The sequence below is a fragment of the Phacochoerus africanus genome, chromosome 2 (assembly GCF_016906955.1).
Source record: "Phacochoerus africanus isolate WHEZ1 chromosome 2, ROS_Pafr_v1, whole genome shotgun sequence".
Classification (NCBI taxonomy): domain Eukaryota; kingdom Metazoa; phylum Chordata; class Mammalia; order Artiodactyla; family Suidae; genus Phacochoerus; species Phacochoerus africanus.
In genome coordinates this window covers 239,221,080-239,241,585 of record NC_062545.1, presented here as the reverse complement: position 1 = coordinate 239,241,585, position 20,506 = coordinate 239,221,080, and the positions used below count along the sequence as shown (strand labels likewise).

Sequence of the window (20,506 nt, the reverse complement as noted above, 5' to 3'; positions counted from 1 at the left end):
CCCTCACCTTACTCAGTGGGTCAAGGATCCAGCGTTGCTCTGAGCTGTGGTGTAGGTCGCAGAGGCAGCTCGGGTCCCATGTTGCTGTGGTTCTGGTGTAGGCCGGTGGCTGCAGTTCCGATTCGACCCCTAGCCTGGGAACCTCCATATGTCATGACAGCGGCCCTACAGATGGCAAAAAGACAAAAATAAAATAAAATAACAAAATGAATTAAATCTTGTAAGAGAGTATACAGTGAAAGGTCCGTTTTCCTCTTACCCCTGAGTCCAAATACCAGTCCTCCATTCTCCTTCTTGAGAGGCAGCCACTGTCATCAGCTTCTTAAATACCCTGCCGGAGACAGTCTATGCATATTCATGCATTATTTCCTTGAAGAAAATCAGAGCAGTTTCAAGGTATGCCTATAATAATGTTGCTTGCATACGGAATGCTTTATTTTAAAAATGGAATTGGGCTTTCATTATAAAAATAATACATGATTATTTTAAAACTGTATAAAGTAGAGTTCTCTTGTGGCTTAGCAGGTTAAGGACCTGGTGTTGTCACTACTATGGCTCTGGTTATAGTTCTGGCGTGGGTTCGGTCCCTGGTCTGGGAATTTCCACATGCTTCAGGCACAGCCAAAAAAAACAGGGTTTTTTTTTCCATTTTTTTAATTAAAAGTTTTAATGAAATTTTAAAAAAATGTATAAAGTAAAAGTGAACGCTCCTTCCACCTACTTGGCCACCTCTCTCTCCTCAGTTCCAGAGTTAACCGCGGTAAGAGTCCCATGAAGCCTTTCGGACAATTTTATGCATATGTAAACATACATAGAATATCACTATAAATAATAAATTTGCAATCTGATTTTTTTTCATCAACAATATATCAGAGCTATAATTCCACATGAGTTGTATACGGCTCTTCTCATCCTTCGTAAAGGCTGCGTAACATGAAATACTTTCCAATGGCAGGAATTACCCTACTGAAAGCATCATCTCTCAAAATGTCCCAGAAGAAAAAATGTTAAAAGCAGCTGATTTATTCCATCTGGGTCTCAGTTTCTCATCTACAAAATGGAGATTATAGTGAAAGCCCTGATCGCTTCACAAGATTGTCATGATAAAATAGAAGGAGAATGAATGACAGGATACGTTGAAAACAAAAGCGCTGTGCAGATGTGGGATACTGTTATTCCTGGAGGGGAGAATAAAGGAGCAGCAATTCCAGGGTCTAAATTCTAACAAGCAACAATAATCATAATTACTTTCCCTGCTCTTCTTTTTTTCTCTTTTTTTCTTTTTGCTTTTTAGGGACGCACTCCCAGCATATGGAGATTCCCAGACTAGGGGTCCAATCAGAGCCATAGCTGCAGGCCTATGCCACAGCCACAGCAACCCGGGACCTGAGCCACATCTTTGACCTACACCACAGCTCAGAGCAACGCCACATCCTTAACCCACTGAGTGAGGCCAGGGATCGAACCCACAACCTCATGGTTCCTAGTCGGATTCATTTCCACTGTGCCACGATGGGAACTCCGTCCCTGCCTTTCTTAGCCAAATGAACTGTTCATCTTTGCATAATAATTGTGAACGTTTGTTGAATTCTTATTCTGCCAGGCATTCTCTCTCTCTCTCTCTCTCTCTCTCTCTCTCTCTCTCTATATATATATATATATATATATATATATATATATACTATAAAATGAGACAGGAACTCTTATTTTTTTTTCTTCTTTGGTCACACTTAAAGCATGTGGAAGTTCCCAGGCCCGGGATCAAAACTAGTGACAATGCTGGATCCTTAACCCACTGAGCCACCAGGGAACTCCAAGATAGGTCCTCTTATAATCCTCACTTGACTGTGAGGTAGTTGAAGCTGACACTGTTGGAAAGTGGTAATCTTATATTTGAATTGTGCCAAACTCCATGCTATTTATTTTGGTGGCTTTTGCCACACTTCAATTATGTGGTAGGGCTGAGACTGAAACAGACAGGGAGTATGCATTGAAGAAAGAAGTGGCTCATTCCGCTGGTACTAAAAAATAGAATGTAACTAATGATTCAAAACCCCAAGTCTCACAGGTAGTCACACAGGTGGTCACACTGCCCTCTGCTCCAAGACATTTCATGAGTCCTCTCTGCTCAATAAAAGCCAAGCTCCTCAGCCTGCTGTTCTAGCTCTTCTTTGGTTCAGTCCAATGACCTTTCTAGACCTTTGTTTTATACTACAGGAACTTCTAAAACCATCTTCCTCGTCATTTCATGCCTATCTGGGAACGTGTTATGAGTTATAAATTTTATCCCCTAAGAAAATGTATGTTAGGAGTTCCCGTTGTGGCTCAGTGGTAACGAACACAACTAGTATACATGAGGATGTGGGTTTGATCCCTGGCCCCACTGTGGTGTAGGTCACAAATGCGGCTCAGATCCTACGTTGCTGTGGCTGTGGCGTAGGCTGGTAGCTGCAGGTCTGATTCAGTCCCTAGCCTGGGAATTTCCATATACCACATGAGCGGCCATAAGAAAAAAAAAAAGAAAGCCAATGTATGTTGGAGTCCTAATCCCCAGTTCCTCAGAATGTGACCTTATTTGGAAACAGTTGTACGGGACTAGGGTGGACCCCTAATCCAATATAACTGATGTCCTTATGAGAAGATAGCCACAAAAAGAGGCAATCAGGAGAATGTCATGTGACCACGAAGGCAGCGGTTGGAATGATGGAGCTACAAGCCAAGAAACGCCAAAGACAGCCAGCAAACCACCAGGAGCTAGGAATAGGCAAGGACGAATGCCCCTCGGGTTTGAAAGGGAGAGTGGTCCATGTAGTAGCTTGATTTGGCACTTCTGGCTTCCAGAACTGTGAGACAATATATTTCTGTTATTTTAAGCCATCTGGTTTGTAATACTTGGTTACCACAGCTCCAGACTAATAAGAGCTTCAGTTATTCAACTCTGATATTCTATCAGCCTAAGATGCACCGGGCCTTCTTTTTTTTTTTTTTTGTCTTTTTGCCTTTTCTAGGGCAGCTCCCATGGCATATGGGGGTTCCCAGGCTAGGGGTCTAATTGGAGCTGTAGCCACGGGCCTACACCACAGCCACGGCAACGCGGGATCTGAGCCACGTCTGTGACCTACACCACAGCTCATGGCAACGCCGGATTCTTAACCCACTGAGCAAGGCCAGAGATCGAACCCGCAACCTCATGGTTCCTAGTCGGATTCGTTAATCACTGTGCCACGACGGGAACTCCCTAGGCCTTCTTTTTTCCTGTCCTGTTCCTATTCTCTCAGTCAGCCATCACATCCTTGGCAGTTTGCTAGTACAACACAGACAATCACACACATCCCTGAGGTTCCCCATCTCCTCTGGCAGGCAGCACACCAATGGTCTGGCTACCTCCTGACACACTCCATGTAGGGTCATCAGGTCCCCTGCCCCCTGCCTCTTCCTGGCTCAGAGCCAGCCCAGCCCCTCTGGGGAGCCAGTAGATTGAAGCCCCCTTCTGGGTTACCTAGGCAACAGTGCCGTTTGAGTGCCCTGGAGCCAGGCAGCTGTGGCTGCAGGGAAGGGAGGGACCAAGAGAAGCAGGGAGGGGGAGAGGAGAATTGCAGGAAAAACCTGAAGAGAGTCCTTAAAAGTGGCTCTAGTACACATCCAGAAGGTGAAATTAAAATTGCCTCACCATAACCAGCCTTACAATGCAACAATGCCAGACTTGAGATGGAGAGGAAAGACTTGACTCTGGAGATTCTATACAGAGCTTAGTTCTGGTGGGTCTTTGAATCCAAACCCCATTCAAATCTATGCTTTCAGGCCTTTTGACAGCATGAGAGATCAAAAGATAGCAATATTCAGGCAAACGGGGACTGGCATTTTACACACCAAGGGCACATCTTCTATAAACTGCCTTAAAGTACACAGTAAAGGAAGAGAAAGATGCCTGCGATTTTTAGTTCACAGTCAGTAATGCCTGCTGCGAGCAAGGAAAGACGCAGGGTCCTGGTTAGTTGGGGAGGAAGGACAAGAGGAACAAGGAGTTATACTTGTCCTCAAGTAGCACACAGTCCTTCTTTCAATCGTTACCGCAGGAATGGATATATATATATATATATATATATATATATATATATATACACATATATATATATATATTCTTTTTTTTTTTTTTTGCTTTTTTAGGGCCACACCCATGGCATGTGGAAGTTTCCAGGCTAGGGGTTGAATTGGAGCTGCAGCTGAAGGCCTATACCATAGCCACAGCAATGTGGGATCTGAGCCATATCTGCGTCCTAGCTGCAGCTTACAGCAACCCTGGATCCTTTAATGCACTGAGCAGAGCCAGGGGTGGAACCAGCACCTTCATGGACACCAGTCGGATCTGGTTCCTCTGAGCCACAAGGGGAACTCCTAGAAATGGACTTCTCTAATTGCATGCTGGAACATTCCAAGGCAATTTATTTTAGGGGTTAGGTTGGGCTTCAGGGGTGGGGGGCATGGGACTTAGGCCTCATCATTCAGGTCAACACATTGCCCCGGCCACAGATTGGTACAGAGGTGGGCAAAAACTTCATCTTAGCCAATGACGAGTAGTGAGCTTTTGCTAGGATGCTGAGAGGAATACATGTTCTCTCTTCTGTGCTAGGAGCTGCCATTGCCATCTTGCCACCACACGGCATCTTGCATGAAGCCAACATGGTGGCAAGCACAGTTGAGAGACCCAGAAGACTGGGAGCAGATGATGTCATTTGAGACCCCAAATTGAGTCTTGTCAGATCCACACCAGACTTTGGGATATAGGAGCCAATAAACTCTATGTTTCTTAAAGTGATTTCCGTTACTTCCACTCAAAAGTTCAATAAATGATAAACTAGAAACTCTTTTCACTAATTAACCAGATGAACCAATGCTTCTCATTCCCTATGTAAAATACACTGATTTATGCCCCTGTGTACTGAACACTCAGCCAATAGGCTGCTTTCTGGTAGTTTGTCTCCCAAACTGTTTGTTTCAGTTGTATTTATAATTACATTTAAGTTATTTAAGTAAATATTAAGTAAACTGCAGAAACACAAGTGCAAAAGGAAAGACTTCTTGGTTACACGAGACATGAACGTTTTTTTGTTTGTTTGCTTGCTTTTTAGGAACACTCCCAAGGCATATGGGGGTTCCTGGGCTAGGGGTGGATTCGGAGCTACAGCTGCAGGCCTATGCCACAGCTGCAGCCACAGTCACTTGGGATCCGAGCGGCATTTACAACCTACACCACAGCTCACGGCCACACCAGATCCTTAACCCACTGATCGAGGCCAGGGATCAAACCCAAAACCTCATGGTTCCTAGTTGAATTCGTTTCCTCTGCGCCACAACAGGAACTCTGAGACTTAAAATGTTTTTGAAAGACTTGATGAAAAGTGAATACTTCAAAATTGCTTTGGAGTTATAAATGGATACACACATAGTTAAAAATGAAACAGTAATGGAGTTCCCCTTGTAGCTCAACAGAAACGAATCTGACTGGTATCCATGAGGTTGTGGGTTCGATCTCTGGTCTCACTCAGTGGGTTAAGGATCCATCGCTGCCATGAGCTGTGGTGTAGGTCACAGACGAGGCTCAGATTCCGTGTTGTTGTGGCTGAGGTATAGGCCAGCAGCTGTAGCTCCGACTAGATTCCTAGCCTGGGAACTTCCATATGCCATAGGTGCAGCCCTAAAAAGCAAAAAAAAAAAAAAAAAAGAAACAATAAAAACATGGGTGGGTTTTACACTCAGCTTTGAAAGAGTCTTTAGGTTCTTTTCCTCTCAAAGAAGCCCAATGCCGAAAATAGCTGTTTCATATCGGATAAGAAAGACACCATTAACTGTCTCTTGAGAAGCCTTCTGTGTAGCACTGAGAACTATGTCTAGACACTTACAACGCAGCATGACAATGGGAGAAAAAATTATGTATACATGTATGTGTAACTGAGTCCCCATGCTGTACAGTGGGGGAGAAAAAGTGTGCGGGGGGGGGGGGGGGGGAATAACAATAAAAAAGAAAGAAAGAAAGAAAGAAAGAAAGAAAGAAAGAAAGAAAGAAAGAAAGAAAGAAAGAAAGAAAGAAAGAAAGAAAGAAAGAAAGAAAGAAAGGAAAAAAAGACACTCCGACTTCTTTAAAAAAAAAAAAAGAAGAAGAAGTCTTGCAGCTTTGACCTGGGACACCTGGAACATTTACTCTAGGAGGAGCCAGGCACTGTGTTAAGAAATCTATCTGTCCCGAGACCACTGTGCCAGCTACACTGAGAGAAAGAGAGATGCCCTGCTAACCCCTTGCTATTTCAGCCATCTCAGTTTAGGGTCCAGACAAATGAGTGAGGAAGCAATCTTGGATATCTATCCCAGTCGAGCTTTCAGATGACTCTAGCCCTAGACAGCATCTGACTTCAACTTTCTAAGAGATTCTGAGTGAAAACCACACAACTGAGCCCAGTCTGCCCACAGAACCATGAGAAATAATAATACATTATTGTTTTAGGCCACTTAATATTAGGTGGGTTTGTTCTACAGCAACAGATACCCATTCTTTTCCAGATGAAAGGAGAGAGTTACGAGAAAAACTAGGTGGCCTCTAATGTCAAATACCAGAAAGAGATCATGGAGGATGAGAAAAGGCCATTGAGGTTAGCAATTGAGAAGTCACCATTGTCCTTCAAACACTGCAGTTTCCATAGTATGGTGGGAGCAGACACCAAATCGGAAGTATTCTAGGGCAAGTGAATGGTAGGAAATTGATAAAATGGTAGATTAGTTTTCTCTCTTTCTTTTTTAATAGTTCAACATTCACTGATGATTCTTGCCTGAGTCAATTCTCTCACTGGAGAATGCAAAATGGTGATTTTCTAATTCTATCAGTCCTTCTACAATTGTTAGCTGATAATCTTCTATAAAGAAGTGTTTCCCCTCATCAACTGAGAATAAACTTCATTTCTTCCCCAAATGGCAAGTCAAATGCTTCATTCTTTCCCTTTAATGATCGATTTTCCTGACAAGAAGTTGGTGTCATGGTATTTTCACTGGTGGCAAATGAGTTTTTTTCTCCTTTTCCTCTATTTCTCTCGTTGCATATCATTATGGATTCATGTGTGGACTCATGTACCACATTTATTCGATGTGTTACGATCAATTACAGACTAAATTAGTCTTTAAAGAAGCAAGGGAGGCTAGGGCTAAGGATGTGGTCAGAAAAGTCATGAAAGAATACAAAAGTTAAAGAAACACACCCACACTTTTCCTTATCAGTAATCAAAAGATAAAAATAAAAGCTATATAAAAGAAAAAATATAAAATATTCAATTATACTACTGGATATATAACCCAAAAAATTCTCACACAGGTCCCAGTAAGGGGCATATAGGAAGATATTCACAGCAGCATTGTTTTCAGTTGTGGGGCGTTGGAGACAATTTGGGTGTCATAAGAAGTCCTTAGGCGAAATGTGGTGGATGGAGTACTATCCAGTAGTTAGAAGCAATGGACTAGATCTTAAAAACATGCTGCTGCAAGGAAGAAAAAAAAGGGGAAAATACATCTTTTTTTTTGCCATTTCTTGGGCCTCTTCTGCGCCATATGGAGGTTCCCAGGCTAAGGGTCGAATTGGAGCTGTAGCCACCGGCCTATGCCAGAGCCACAGCAACGCGGGATCTGAGCCACGTCTGCGACCTACACCACAGCTCATGGCAACACCGGATCCTTAACCCACTGAGCGAGGCCAGGGATCGAACCCGCAACCTCCTGGTTCCTAGTTGGATTCTTTAACCACTGAGCCACGAAGGGAACTCCGGAAAAAATATATCTTGCAATACTATTTACATAATAAAAAACCACACGCATCTAAAACATTTAAAGTAAACACCTACAAACAAAAGGATATACCCTAAACACACTGGAATGATTTTGCTATGGTGAGAAAGCAGAATGAAGTTGGAAAATATGAATAAACAAGAATAATAACAACATAAACCAATGTGAGTAGCACTGCAAGTGAGCAAAGGTCAAATTAATCTCCTCTAAGGAAAAATAAAGAAATTTCGACTGCAATCATTCTGGAAAGTAAAATCTTTAAAAACATTGACCTAGGAGTTCCCGTCGTGGCGCAGTGGTTGACGAATCTGACTAGGAACCATGAGGTTGCGGGTTCGGTCCCTGCCCTTGCTCAGTGGGTTAACGATGCGGCGTTGCCGTGAGCCGTGGTGTAGGTTGCAGACATGGCTCAGATCCCGCGTTGCTGTGGCTGTGGTGTAGGCTGTCAGCTACAGCTCCAATTAGACCCCTAGCCTGGGAACCTCCATATGCCATAGGAGCAGCCCAAGAAATAGCAAAAAGACAAAAAAAAAAACAAAACCATTGACCTAGCAATTTTGCTTTTAGGAATCTAGCTAAGGAAATAGAAACTGATGTTTTATTAGTGTTATAACAGTGAGGAAAATGGTCAGCCAGTATTCTTTTCCCCTCACCCATATTCTGCAATATATATCCTAGGCGTTTCAGGGACACCTCAGAGGTGTTCCACAGGTGTCTGTGATGTGCTTGTGACCCAGCATAGTCACGTGGTATTGGCACTTAGGTTCATTATCTCCTGCTCAGGCCCCTTCCATCTGGCATTGCTATTTCCACTGCCTTTACTGGGCTTGGTTCGGACTGTCCCTGAGTTCCACCTCATTTGGAGTCCTTCAGCTGCTAAGGCTGCAGAGTGTTAGTCTGCAACACAGCCAAGACTGTCTTTCTCTCCCTCTCTCTCTTTTTTTTTTTTTGTTTTACACACTGTTAGAAGTCTGCTGTTGTTACAAATGTTCGGAAAATAACTCAGTAATTTCTCCTAATCTCCCTCCTTTACCGAACCACCCCCACCAACACCCAAATTTTTGCAAACCAAGCCAGAAGACAAATACACGTAATAGATATGGTGAACTTGAAAGTGAAATGGGAAATGCAAATCAAAACCACAATGAGATACCACTTCCATTAGGATGACTAATATAAAAAAGAAAAAATGGAAAATAACAAGTGTTGATGAGGACGTGACGAAGTTGGAGCCCTTGTACATTGTTGGTGGGAATGTAAAATGGTGCAGCCACAGTGGAAAACAGTGAAAAAAAACAGACTCATGATGCAGTAATTCCACTCCAAGGTAGAATTTAAAATAATTGAAAACAGGGCTCAAGCAAATACTTGTATACCAATGTTCATAGCAATATTATTCACAAGATCAAAAGCTGAAAGCAACATAGATGTCCATTGATGAATGAATGGATAAACCAAATGTGGCATATACATACAATGGAATATTATTCAGCTTTTAAGAAGAATGAAGTTCTGGAGTTCCCCCCGTGGTGCAGTGGTTAACGAATCCAACTAGGAACCATGAGATTGCGGGTTCGATCCCTGGCCTTGCTCAGTGGGTTAAGGATCTGGTGTTGCCGTGAGCTGTGGTGTAGGTCACTGATGCGGCTCGGATCCCGAGTTGCTGTGGCTGTGGTGCAGGCCAGCAGCTATAGCTCCGATTAGACCCCATCGGGAACCTCCATATGCCATGGTTGTGGCCCTAAAAAGCAAACAAACAAACAAAACCAAAGAAAACCAAAAAGAATGAAGTTCTGACACATGCTGCAACATGGCTGAACCTTGAAAATATTTTGCTAAGTGAAATAAGCCAGACCCAAAAGGATAAATATTGTCTGAGGTACCCAGAATAGGCAAATTCATAGAGACAAAAAGTAGAATAGAGGTGCCAGGGACTGGGGGGAAGGAAAGAATGGGAGAATTATTGTTTACTAGATACAGAGGTTTTGTTTGGGATGATGAAAAAATTCTGGAAATGGATGGTTGTGATGGCTGAATAATATCGTGAATGTAGTTGCAATGGACTGAACTATGGTCTCCCTCACCAGTTCATATTCGTATGTCTCCCAATGTGATAAAATATATATACTTTGTCTTTTTTGCCTTTTATAGGGCTGCTCCCGTGGCATATGGAGGTTCCCAAGCTAGGGGTCTAATCGGAGCTGTAGCTGCCAGCCTGCACCACAGCCACAGCAACTCGGGATCCAAGCAGCATCTGCGACCTACACCACAGATGACAGCAACGCTGGATCCTCAACCCACTGAGCAAGGCCAGGGATCAAACCCACAACCTCATGGTTCCTAGTCAGATTCGTTAACCACTGAGCCACAACGGGAACTCCCAATGTGATAATATTTGTAGATGGGGACTTTGGAAGATTGTAGGTTTTTATGCTCCTGAGGGTGGGGTCTTCAGAATTAGATTAGTGCCCTTATCAGAAGGGATACCAGAGAGTTCACTCTCTTTCTCTCCCCACCCTGTAAGGACACAATGACAAATCAGCTATCTATAAGCTGGGAAGAGATAGCTGACCTTGTTGGACTTCTAGCCTCCAGATCTGTGAGAAAATAAATTTCTGTTAAGCCACCAGCCTGTGGTATTTTGTTATGGCAGCCCAAACTAAGCCCGTAGTTACTGCTACCGAATTGTGTAGTTGAAAATGGTTAAAATGATAAAATTATGTATATTTTACCACAATAAAAAAAAGGGAAGAAAAAGCTAAATGGGCAATTCTGCTATCTTGCCTCTCCTTTGCAAACTCTGTGAGCCAACCTCAGAAAGAGGTGACTCTCTAGACAACACCCTTAGCCCTTCTGCCTTACGTGGATGAGGAAATTGAGGGTTATAGAAATGAAATGATTTAACCAGGATTGTAGTTCTGTTCCTCAGGCTGAATTCTCTATCTTTAGGAATGGTGCCACTATCACCCAGTTGCCCAAGCCAAAAATCTTTGTTGTCTTTGATTCTCTCTCACTTTCCTCAACAACTATGTCTTGGTGATTCTTGGTGATTTAGTATCTCCCTGTTCCTACCATCGCTGCCTCAGTTTGGGTCACTTTCATCCCTTGTCTAATATGATAGTTTTTGAGCTGATTTTGTGTGTATGTGTGTGTGTGTCTTTTTAGGGCCGCACCCGCGGCATACAGAGGTTCCCAGGCTAGGGGTCTAATCGGGGCTGTAGCTGACAGCCTACGCCAGAGCCACAGTAACATGGGATCCAAGCTGCATCAGTGACCTACACCACAGCTCACGGCAACACCGGATCTTTAACCCACTGAGCAAGGCCAGGGATCGAACCCACAACCTCATGGTTCCCAGTCAGTTTCATTAACCATTGAGCCAAGACAGGAACTCCTGAGCTGATTTTTATCACCATTCTTCTTATTCCTTTCCAATTTATTTTCAACACAATAGCCAGCCAATCTTGCCAAAATCTAATCTGATTATGTCACTCTCACTAAACCCTTCTATAGCTCTCTAGATATTTGGGTTAAGTTCAAATGCCTCAATGTGATACTTAAGTCTCTTCATGGTCTCTGGTCTCCTCTTAACTCTCTAGTCTGATCTCTTCTCTCAACTCACCACCCAGATTGTGCTCCAGCCCTATTTAAACTTTGGTTTCCCAAATACATCATGATCATCTCTCTTCCTGATCATTTTTGCAGGATGGAAATTTTCAGACAAAGGTCACAGAACACCTGATGTCATCCATTCTTTCTTTTGCATCCCTTAACTGGTAAGGTGAGTTGGCCTGGTTCTCTCCTTTGTTTCTTCCCAGCCTGCAAGGCAGCCTCAGTGGGCTCCTTTGGTTAATGGATTAAACTGCTTGCCTGCTCCTTTTCTTCTCTGGATGGTAGGCAAAACATTTGACCAGACTGAAGCTGTAAGAGTTAAAATGGGAGTTTGGGCTTTGGAGTAGAAACAGGCCTGATTTCATGCAAGGCTGTAAGACCTATCCAAAGAGAGAAGAATGCTGTAGTTTATGGGTGTTCTACAGTAGGCATGGGGACAAAAGCCCCAGCTAGGAATATGATATTACCCGCCTCCTCGGTGACCAGAAAGTCAGGGATGGGAGTCAGGAAATACTGGGTCCCTTGGTCAACTAGGAATCTTTTGATTTTTATTTTCTTTATATTTTTACAGCCATAACTGTGGGTATAGAAGGGCTACGAGTCATATTGGAGCTACAGCTGAGGCAGACACCACAGCCACAGAAATACCATATCCAAGCTGCATCTGTGGGCTATGCTGCAACTTGTGGAAACGTGGGATCCTTAACCTACTGAACGAGGCCAGGACTCACAGAGCTACAAGGGGAACTCTGACAATTATAATCTAAACGTCTTCCCAGTCCACTTTCCCCCCATCTCCTCCACCTGGTAAACTCCTGCTCATTCTTAAGTTCTTAACTTCTAAAAATGTATCTCACTAGCCTCCAAGGAGATTGCAAAGATTTTCAGGTACTGGACTTTATCCTTATATCCCTAGTGGCTAGCATTGGTCATGACACGTCAATGAAAATAAAAAAATCACACACCTGGTTAAGTGTCAAGGTGGAATTTGAAATGTCTGTTGCCAAAGATTCATCCACACTTCTTTCATGGGGCCTCCTCTACTTGTAGCTGGCTCTCTCTGTGCTCAGTCCCCAGTTGGTGGCCGCATGTGGGGAAAGGCTGAGGATAATACTTTATGGAAATGATCTATTCAGCAGTTTAGCTGCACTCTCACCCACATGGCTGTACTTAGAGGCACTCCCAGCACATGATTGAGTTTATTTTGCTCCTCTATGGCTTTGATATAAGAGTCAGAGAAACATAAAAGGAAAACGGGTTCAGTAACTAACAGCACAACCAAGGAGAGGAGGGTGCAAGGGGGTCATGAATCTGCAGAATTCTTCTCTCAGAGAAAGACTGTCAGCACAACTCAAAAGCCTTTCCGCACCTCACAGCCTCTCCCTCTTTTGAGACTGAGCCCAGCTGGGTTGGATGGTTTCCTGTAAGTCTTTTAGCAACAAGGGCGTTTAAAGCAAGAAAGAGGAAGAGAAAGTCAGAGAAAGGGGCGAGGGGCCAGGGCTGAGCCTGGCTGGCTTCTGTTCATAATTCAAAATGGATCACTAGACTCAGAGAAGGCAGAGCATCTCCACCTCTCGTTTCTGCTTCTGCTTTTCTCTCTGGGTCCGTGGGGATTGATTTATCACTAAGACATAACCCAAGAAGGGAAGGGAGACTTTCTATCCTAAATGTCTGAAAAGGAAAAACTTTGAGGAAACAGCCAAGGGAGGGAGAGGAGAGGAAGCTGTGGCTCTAGCATGGGGAGAGGTGGAGGAAGGAGGCGGCACATCCCGTGGAATGGGAGCCGGTGGGCCGGCGCGCTGGCGGGCAGCAGCTACCCGAGCCAAGCCGCCGGCAAATTCGCGGGCGCCAATCTTGGCGCCGGAGGCAGTGCAGCCCCAGGCGCAGCTGGGCCTGGGTCGCACAAGGCCTGGCCCGGGAGGCCCGCGGCCGCGCCCCGGGGGCGGACCGGGGGCGGAGCAGCCCCAGGAGCTGGTCTCTCCCTGCGGGCGGCCCTCAGCCTCCCCGCCTCAACCAGCAGCAGCTACAGAAGATGCCCCACGGCGCCGCCCGCCCAGCTCGGGAGCCGCGGCCAACAGAGCAGCCGGCTGCCCATTGGCGGCAGCGGCGCTGCGTCCCCGCCCCCTCCGCGTCCCCGCCCCCTCCGCCGCCGCCGCCGCTTCCCGGCTCCGCCTCCTCCCCCTCTGGGAGCCGCCTCCGTCGCTGCCGCCGCCACCGCCGCTGCCGGCCAGGGCCCAGCCAGCGCCCGCCGCGCCGGAGTCGAGTCGTAGCCGGAGCCGCTGCCCGCGGCCCCGCCATGAGCGGAAGCGCCGCCGCCGCGGTCGCCGCCGCCGCCGCCTCAGGAGCTGCGGCTGCCGCGCACTTCCAGCCTCAGTCGTCGTCTCCCAGGCCGGGCCCCGCGGAGCTCGGGCCCCCGCGCCGCCCGCGACCCCCACCGCCGCCGCCCCGGCCCGAGCCCGCCGCCGCCGGCCGCCTCAGCCCTCTGGGCCACGGGCCTCTCCGGGCTGGCGCCCAGGGTGGCGGCGCCTGCGGCCGAGCGCCGGGAGCAGGTAAGGGGTGCAGGAGAGGGCCAGGCGGGGAGGGGCGTGGGTTGGTCCCGGGGTGGCTGGGGGGGTGAGGTGGGCAGAGACGTGTGGTCCAGCCGCCCGGCCCCGCGGTGAGGGTGGAGCGTTGTCCGGGTCAGGTTTGTCCTGCTCGGAAGCCCCCGGGAGCCCTGCGTCCCCGCAGCGCCGAGCAGCTCACAAAGCGTTTTCTCACCCAGTGGGGAACCCCTCCCCTAGGGTGGGCAGGGCAGGACCTCTTTAGGGCTCCGCCGGGCGGAGGAGGAAACTGAGGGTTACTGGGGGAAGTGACTTGCCCAAGGTCACATAACCGGCAAGAGTCGTAGCCTGGCTGGGACCCAGGACCACTCTGGGCCCGCGTGGGCCCCGAGCAGGGAGCGCTGAGAGGAGGAAGAGCCCCCGTCCCCGGAGAAGCGAAAGAGATTGATCGCGGAGGAGGGGGCGCTAGGCCCGGATTCCAGGCACGCCCACCCAGCCCTTTCTGGGCTGGTTTAGGAGGAAGGATCTGTTGCAGGCTGGGACCAAGGAGCGGGGGCTACTTGGGGCTTGGTGGCGTCCTGGGGAGCCGTCTTGGGGAGCGGCAGGGGGAGAGACGTCTGTGAGGTTGTACTTGGGGACGAGAGCTTTCTTGAGTGAGTGGGTCAGAGCTTCGGAAACTTCTTATCTCAAGGACCATTTGGTCTCTTGTCAGGCCACCTTCCCCACCCCTGCACGGACTAAACTAATCCAGCTGGAATTAATAGGAGGCAGGCCTGCCCGCTTTTGTGAAGATACCCGTAAGACCCATAAGGTGTCTTTTTCACGAAATGGCCCGAGTTTCGTTCAGGCGCCAAACAAGTGTATGTTTGGCGCTTGTAAGGGCCTTTCTGCCCCAGAAAGCCCAAATGAGGTTTCCCCAGGTGGTCTGGACCTGTCCCACTTGGGGAACCCCCAGAGAAAGAACAGCTATCCCAGGCTTGAAGAGGGAAGGAAGTGAGAGATTGGGACACCCTCCAGCCTGGCATGGAACAGGGCCATGTACGGCATGGGATTCCCGTTTTCTTTCGAGTGGGTTTTTTTATTTTTAATTTATTTTTTATGTTTTTAACTGTGGATGCATCTAGGAAAGGGACTTGGGGTTCTAGAGGCAACAAACAGAGAAAGAGCAGTGTTGTGGGCAGTGAAAGTCCTGTGGAGCTAGAAGATAGAAGCTGTAGAATGGGGGGAACGGAGAGGGTATTTAGTCATTGTGGGAGAAGGGAGATGAAAGGGTTGCCGAAGGGAGGGGGACAGTGTCTAGTCTAGAGAAAAAAACTGGGCTGTTTCAAAGAGGGAGCCAAAGGTAATGAGCTTGAAAGGAGTCTGTAAGAAGTGGATGGTATCTTACAAGCTTGAGTAATAGGTATTGGTCTGCAGTCACTTCATTTTCTTTGAGTAAAGACAGTTATAGGTACTCTTTTTAAATACATGTTTTAGCTTTAATACTCCCCACCCCCATTTTCTTTCTTGTTCTCAGGCTGTAGGCCTATAGTATTGTCTTTTGGAAGTAAGACTTGACGAAAAAGGGAAGGGAAAGACTAATTAGCAAATGCATTAATTAGGGCCCTTTGTCCAAGATGATTCCTTCTTGCTACCCTCCTAGCACCTCAGCTTTCCAGCTGTGGTGGCTCTTGGCAAGGTTCTTTGGGAAAAAGTGCCTGGATTCACACAAGATGGGTTAAATTTATTTTTAAAAAACTGAGAAAAACATATTTGACAGATACACATAAAAACATGAAAATTTACTTGTCAAAGACTTAAAATCAGGAAAATGGAAATTGAAACATCAGTGAGATGTTATTTCACACTCATCAGCTTGGCAAAAATTAAGTGCTGTGATAACTAGTGTTAGGTTGTGGGGAGATCACCCTTTATATACTGCTAGTGGGAATGTAAATGGATACAGCCACTTTGGAGGGTAGTATAGTAATTTCTAGTTGAAGGAGGGCAAACAAACCTATTTACCTGAAGTGTCCAGTTCTGGGCAAACACTCTGAAATCTTTGCATGCTTGTCCAAGAAAATAAGTGCAAAAGAAATATAAGAATGTACATTACCTCTTAAATGTCCACCAACAGGGGAAGACAGAGTAAGTCTTCCCCTGTGATGGTCCCACACAATTGAATATTACAGCACTGAAAAATAAACTATAGCCACATGTATTAAAATGGTTGCATCTTATAAACATAAGATTGGGGTTGGGAGCAAGCAATAAGGATTATTAGAGAGTGTTTCCACTTGCATAAAATCTGAAAACATGCAAAATAATATTGTCTGTGTACATACGTAGTAGTGGTATAAAAACATGCAGAGTAACAACTGACACCAGATTCAGAGTAGTGATTATCTCTGGGAAGAGTAGATGAGGAATGGGATTGGTCAGGGTACAGAGAGGGCTTTAGTTATATCTAGTATTCTATTAAAAAAATCTAAATCAAATAATTGCAAATTAACATTTGCTTATTTTGGATGTAGGGTACAGAGATATTCATTATATTATTTTAAATATTTTTCGGATGTTTGAAATATTTCTCACATGCAAGAAATGTCTTGTTTACAGACCACAGTGTTTTTTTCCCATGATAATGAAACACTACCTACAGGCTCTAGCCCAGCACAGCCTATTAGGCATATAGGCTGGTGGTCCTTTTCTCCCTCCTTTCTGACCTGCGATGCCTAGTTTTGTGATGAATGACTTTTATTTTGGAACAGCTGATAGGCATGGAGAATTTCCCAGTCTTTCCAAACTTTCTAGTGGACCTAGGTCAGCAGTTTGAGCTTTGTCAAAATATATGTTCTTCAGGACATTCTGATCTGCCAGATAGAGGGAAGGTCCCAGAAATGTGATTCTGAACAAGTTCCCCAGTAGATTCTGATACCCAATAAAGTTTGAGAAGCCCTGCCTTAGGGCTGTGTTCCTTCTCAGCTTTGCCCAGCCTAGCCCCTGGGGTGCCTTCTGTTGTCCCTCCTGCATGACTGGGACTAATTTGGACCCATGTGATTCTTCTTTTGTAGGGCGTAAAAGAATGATAGGGTTGGAAGCCATTGAATATTAAGCCTTTCATAATCCAGGTTGTCTGTTCCTCTTCTTTTCACTTCGGGGCCCACCACCCACCAGGGTTATTTATCAGATTTCACAAACTTTAGCTACATGTGTCACTATATATGGTTCTATATTTGGGATAGGGCCAGAAAGTGTCTGACCGAGAAGAAAAACTACAAAGTGAGGAGGTAAACCCCCAAAGGTAAATGAATGTGATCTTGCCTTTCTCTGCAGATGATAGTGATTTTTAGTGTTTTAGCTTAGAACATACAGTTATTTGAGTCTGTAGTCAAAGATTAGGGGCTTTAGGAACAACTGATTATCCCTTTAGATGGAAGAGTTTCTTTTCTCCAAAATTTGCTAGTTTTCCTTTCCTGCTAGACTTTTTGCTCTAGTCCTAATATGTTTATGAATGAATTTATGTTAACGTGAAGATTTCTGGTAATATGTGTGAAATGCCTGCTTGTTGTCAGTGAGGTTCTTTCTGGAACCTACTTTGGAGGTGCAGTGTGATCCCAAGTACACTTTTTTTTTTCTTGTCTTTTTTTTTGCCTTTTCTAGGGCCACTCCCGCAGCATATGGAGGTTCCCAGCCTAGGGGTCTAATCGGATCTGTAGCCACCAGCCTACGCCACAGCCACAGCCACTCGGGATCCGAGCTGCGTCTGCAACCTACACCACAGCTCACAGCAATGCCGGATCCTTAACCCACTGAGCAAGGCCAGGGATTGAACCCAAGAAGTCATGGTTCCTAGTCGGATTCGTTAACCATTGAGCCACAACGGCAACTCCCCAAGTACACTTTTGTAAGGCTGTTGTATAGGTTTCTTTAGCTTGTGCCTAGCGCAGGGTACTTGTTTTGGCTATTGAGTAGGAATGGAAATCCACTTGTGCTCCACTTGTCAAGAGGAACACCTTGTGTGGAACTGTGTCCCCTTAGATGGGGCACCTTTTCCTAATTTCACAAAGGTGTTCCGTGAACGAGCATGGACCTGCAGCTTTGGAACTGTTGGTCCAGCTGGTACCCGTGCATACTCAGCACGAGTTCTGTGAAGAGGACTAGCTGCTGCTGGGCCTGGGGGGCTTCAAAAGAGTTTCCTCTATGTGAACTTTTTTTTTTTTTTTTTTTGCCACACCTGTGGCACATGAGAGTTGCTGGGCCAGGGATCAAACCTGAGCCCTGCAATGATAACGTGGGATCCTTAACCCGCTGTGCCACAAGAGAATTCCTCCATGTGAACTTTTCATGAGAAGAGACCTACCCCTGGCTTTTCATCACCATGCTCAGTTGAACCAAAGAGTTACGCTCAAATTTGTAAAATTTGTTATGGGCCTGGAGAAATATGTACAGAATAAACAATTTGAAAAAAAAAGATAACATTATTTATGGAAAGACAATGAGGGAAATCATTTAAAAGACAAAAGCATCCAGTAAGTGAAGGAGAGAAACTAGCTCTGCGCCGCATTTGCTCTTGCATTTTTACAGGGTTCACTTTGGGAAGAAATACAATGTTATTTTTCTCTTCCTATTTCCCCCTACACTAGCATTCCTGAATTTCTTAAGACCTGAGGCTTTTTAGGCAATTTTGAAAATATTTACCCATTTGTATTTTCCATTAAGTGGTTGTTTACGCTTCCTGCTGTTTCATTTTTTTTCTTGGAGAAAGAGGAAGGGGGAGTGCTGAACCAAGGACAGGACTGGACTTCCTACTGCTTTTGCAAATAATGGCAGTGTGTTTTTCAGAACAGTTGTCATGGAAGAGTGCTGTTCTGCGGGCTCAAGGGAGAGGTACAATTTGAAGTGGTTTCTGTTGCTCTTTTATTATTATTTTTAAGATTGATTGAGGGTGATGGATAGGGATTTCCATTGTGCTTTTGCTTTCGTTTTGAAGAAAATATATGTAAATAAAACTGAATATGCTTAACAAAAGTAGTCTTGTCTCCACGCAAGGAGAATAAACAGTTCTCACCTACAGTAGGTCTTACCCAAAGCAGTTTCAGGCTTTTTTTTTTCCCCCCTGTTGTTTCAATGGATATTAGTGCTACTCTAGGGACTACTTAGAACAGTTAACCACAGTGATGTTGCGCAGGTGGAGGAGAATGATGGGATTATACTAGGGTTTCTCAGTAGCTCCCTCCAGTCGTGATATGGAAAGCTATCACTGCATTGTCCCCTTTTGTGATAAAATGTGCATAGAAATGAGGGAGAGATTGTGCGTTGTAATAGAAGCATTTGACCCTGTTGAAAGAAGGGGAAGAAGTGAAAGAGGAAAAAAAAATATGTGTATGGAAGAGACAGCCCTAAGCAATTAAGTAGTAGGACATTTTGTAGTGCTTCTGTGATGTTCCTTGAGTTGAAAGTTACCTGTCTGTATCTGTTCTGCTTGAGCACCTTTGATTTCAGTGTTTGCAGATGGTGCTCACTGATCTTCAGTTGAAATCTGTTTTATTGTGGCAGAGCTGGAAAGTGAGCTGTTTTGAAGCCTTGACTGGAGTGGTAGGGGAGGCTAAAAGTAAAATAAGTATTCATTTTATAATCACTTTTGCAGCTAGGAGAAGGAACTCTCATAATTAACAAGAAGTATTTTCATTTGGCTTTTAGGCTATCTTTTTAAAATTTTTAATAGATTTGTCTTACTATGTAGATTTTTGTGGCCACCTCAGTAACACATTTGAGTTAGCACCTATTAGGTGCTGGTAGTGCCAGTACTAACCACTTATTTATTGGGGTGATAGCTTCACTGTCAGAGACTTCATTACCTGAAGTACTGAAAGTACCACAGAGAGTATATTTTAGCCACTACTTTCTTTTCTTCCTTTTTCCTTGCTTCCTGCTGGGCTTGGTGGTGATCTGCCATCTGTCTAGATAGGCCCTGTCCCTTTCTCTCCTTATGGGAGGGGTACAGAGGCTTTGCAAAACCTTTGGGCTGGGCACCCACAAGTAAAATCCCTCAAATGATGTTAAGCCAGCCTCGAGGGCCATCAGAGTGGCCCCAGCTCCTCTTCCTTCATTGCTGCCTGTGTTGCCACCACCCACCCTTTGCTGTGGAGCCTGGAAGGCACCCCCCTACCCCCAATCATACAAAGAGGCTTTGTGCTCTAAGGATGTTCTAAAGGCGGGATCACTGTAATTATAATTCCCTCAGCACAACCAAGTAATGGGGGCAGGCAGGGTAAAGATGGTATCCAAGTACTTGCTGGTAGGGAGAACACAGGCGGGGATTAAAACTCATCTGGAGACAGTACCTAAGTGGATAATGGAAAGTTGTTGGTAATACCGACAGGAACGTGTTTAAGTGAGTACATTTCAGGGTTTGAAATTCTAATACTTGGAAGATTATTGAAGCTTTAAAAAGCACAGACAGTCGCAACTTTTTTCCCCTAGTCCGAAATTATAACTGAAAAGTACTTTAGAAGAAGGTTATGTCGAAATCCAGGCCTAGTTTGTCA

The 20,506-nt window shown here is 45.3% G+C and overlaps 1 protein-coding gene across 4 annotated transcripts in view; it reads left to right on the top strand.

Annotated features, from left to right (window-relative positions):
* Positions 1 to 13,667: 13,667 nt before the first annotated feature.
* RNF38 (ring finger protein 38) overlaps positions 13,668 to 20,506 on the top strand; it is a 130,140-nt gene continuing 123,301 nt past the window's right edge. For 3 of the 4 annotated variants that reach the window (XM_047767926.1, XM_047767925.1, XM_047767924.1), the window contains exon 1: positions 13,668 to 13,985. In XM_047767926.1, coding sequence (XP_047623882.1) covers positions 13,733 to 13,985 — 253 coding nt within the window. In that variant the 5' untranslated portion in view covers positions 13,668 to 13,732. The remainder of the gene's footprint in view (positions 13,986 to 20,506) is intronic. The other variant, XM_047767923.1, reaches the window with a different exon arrangement.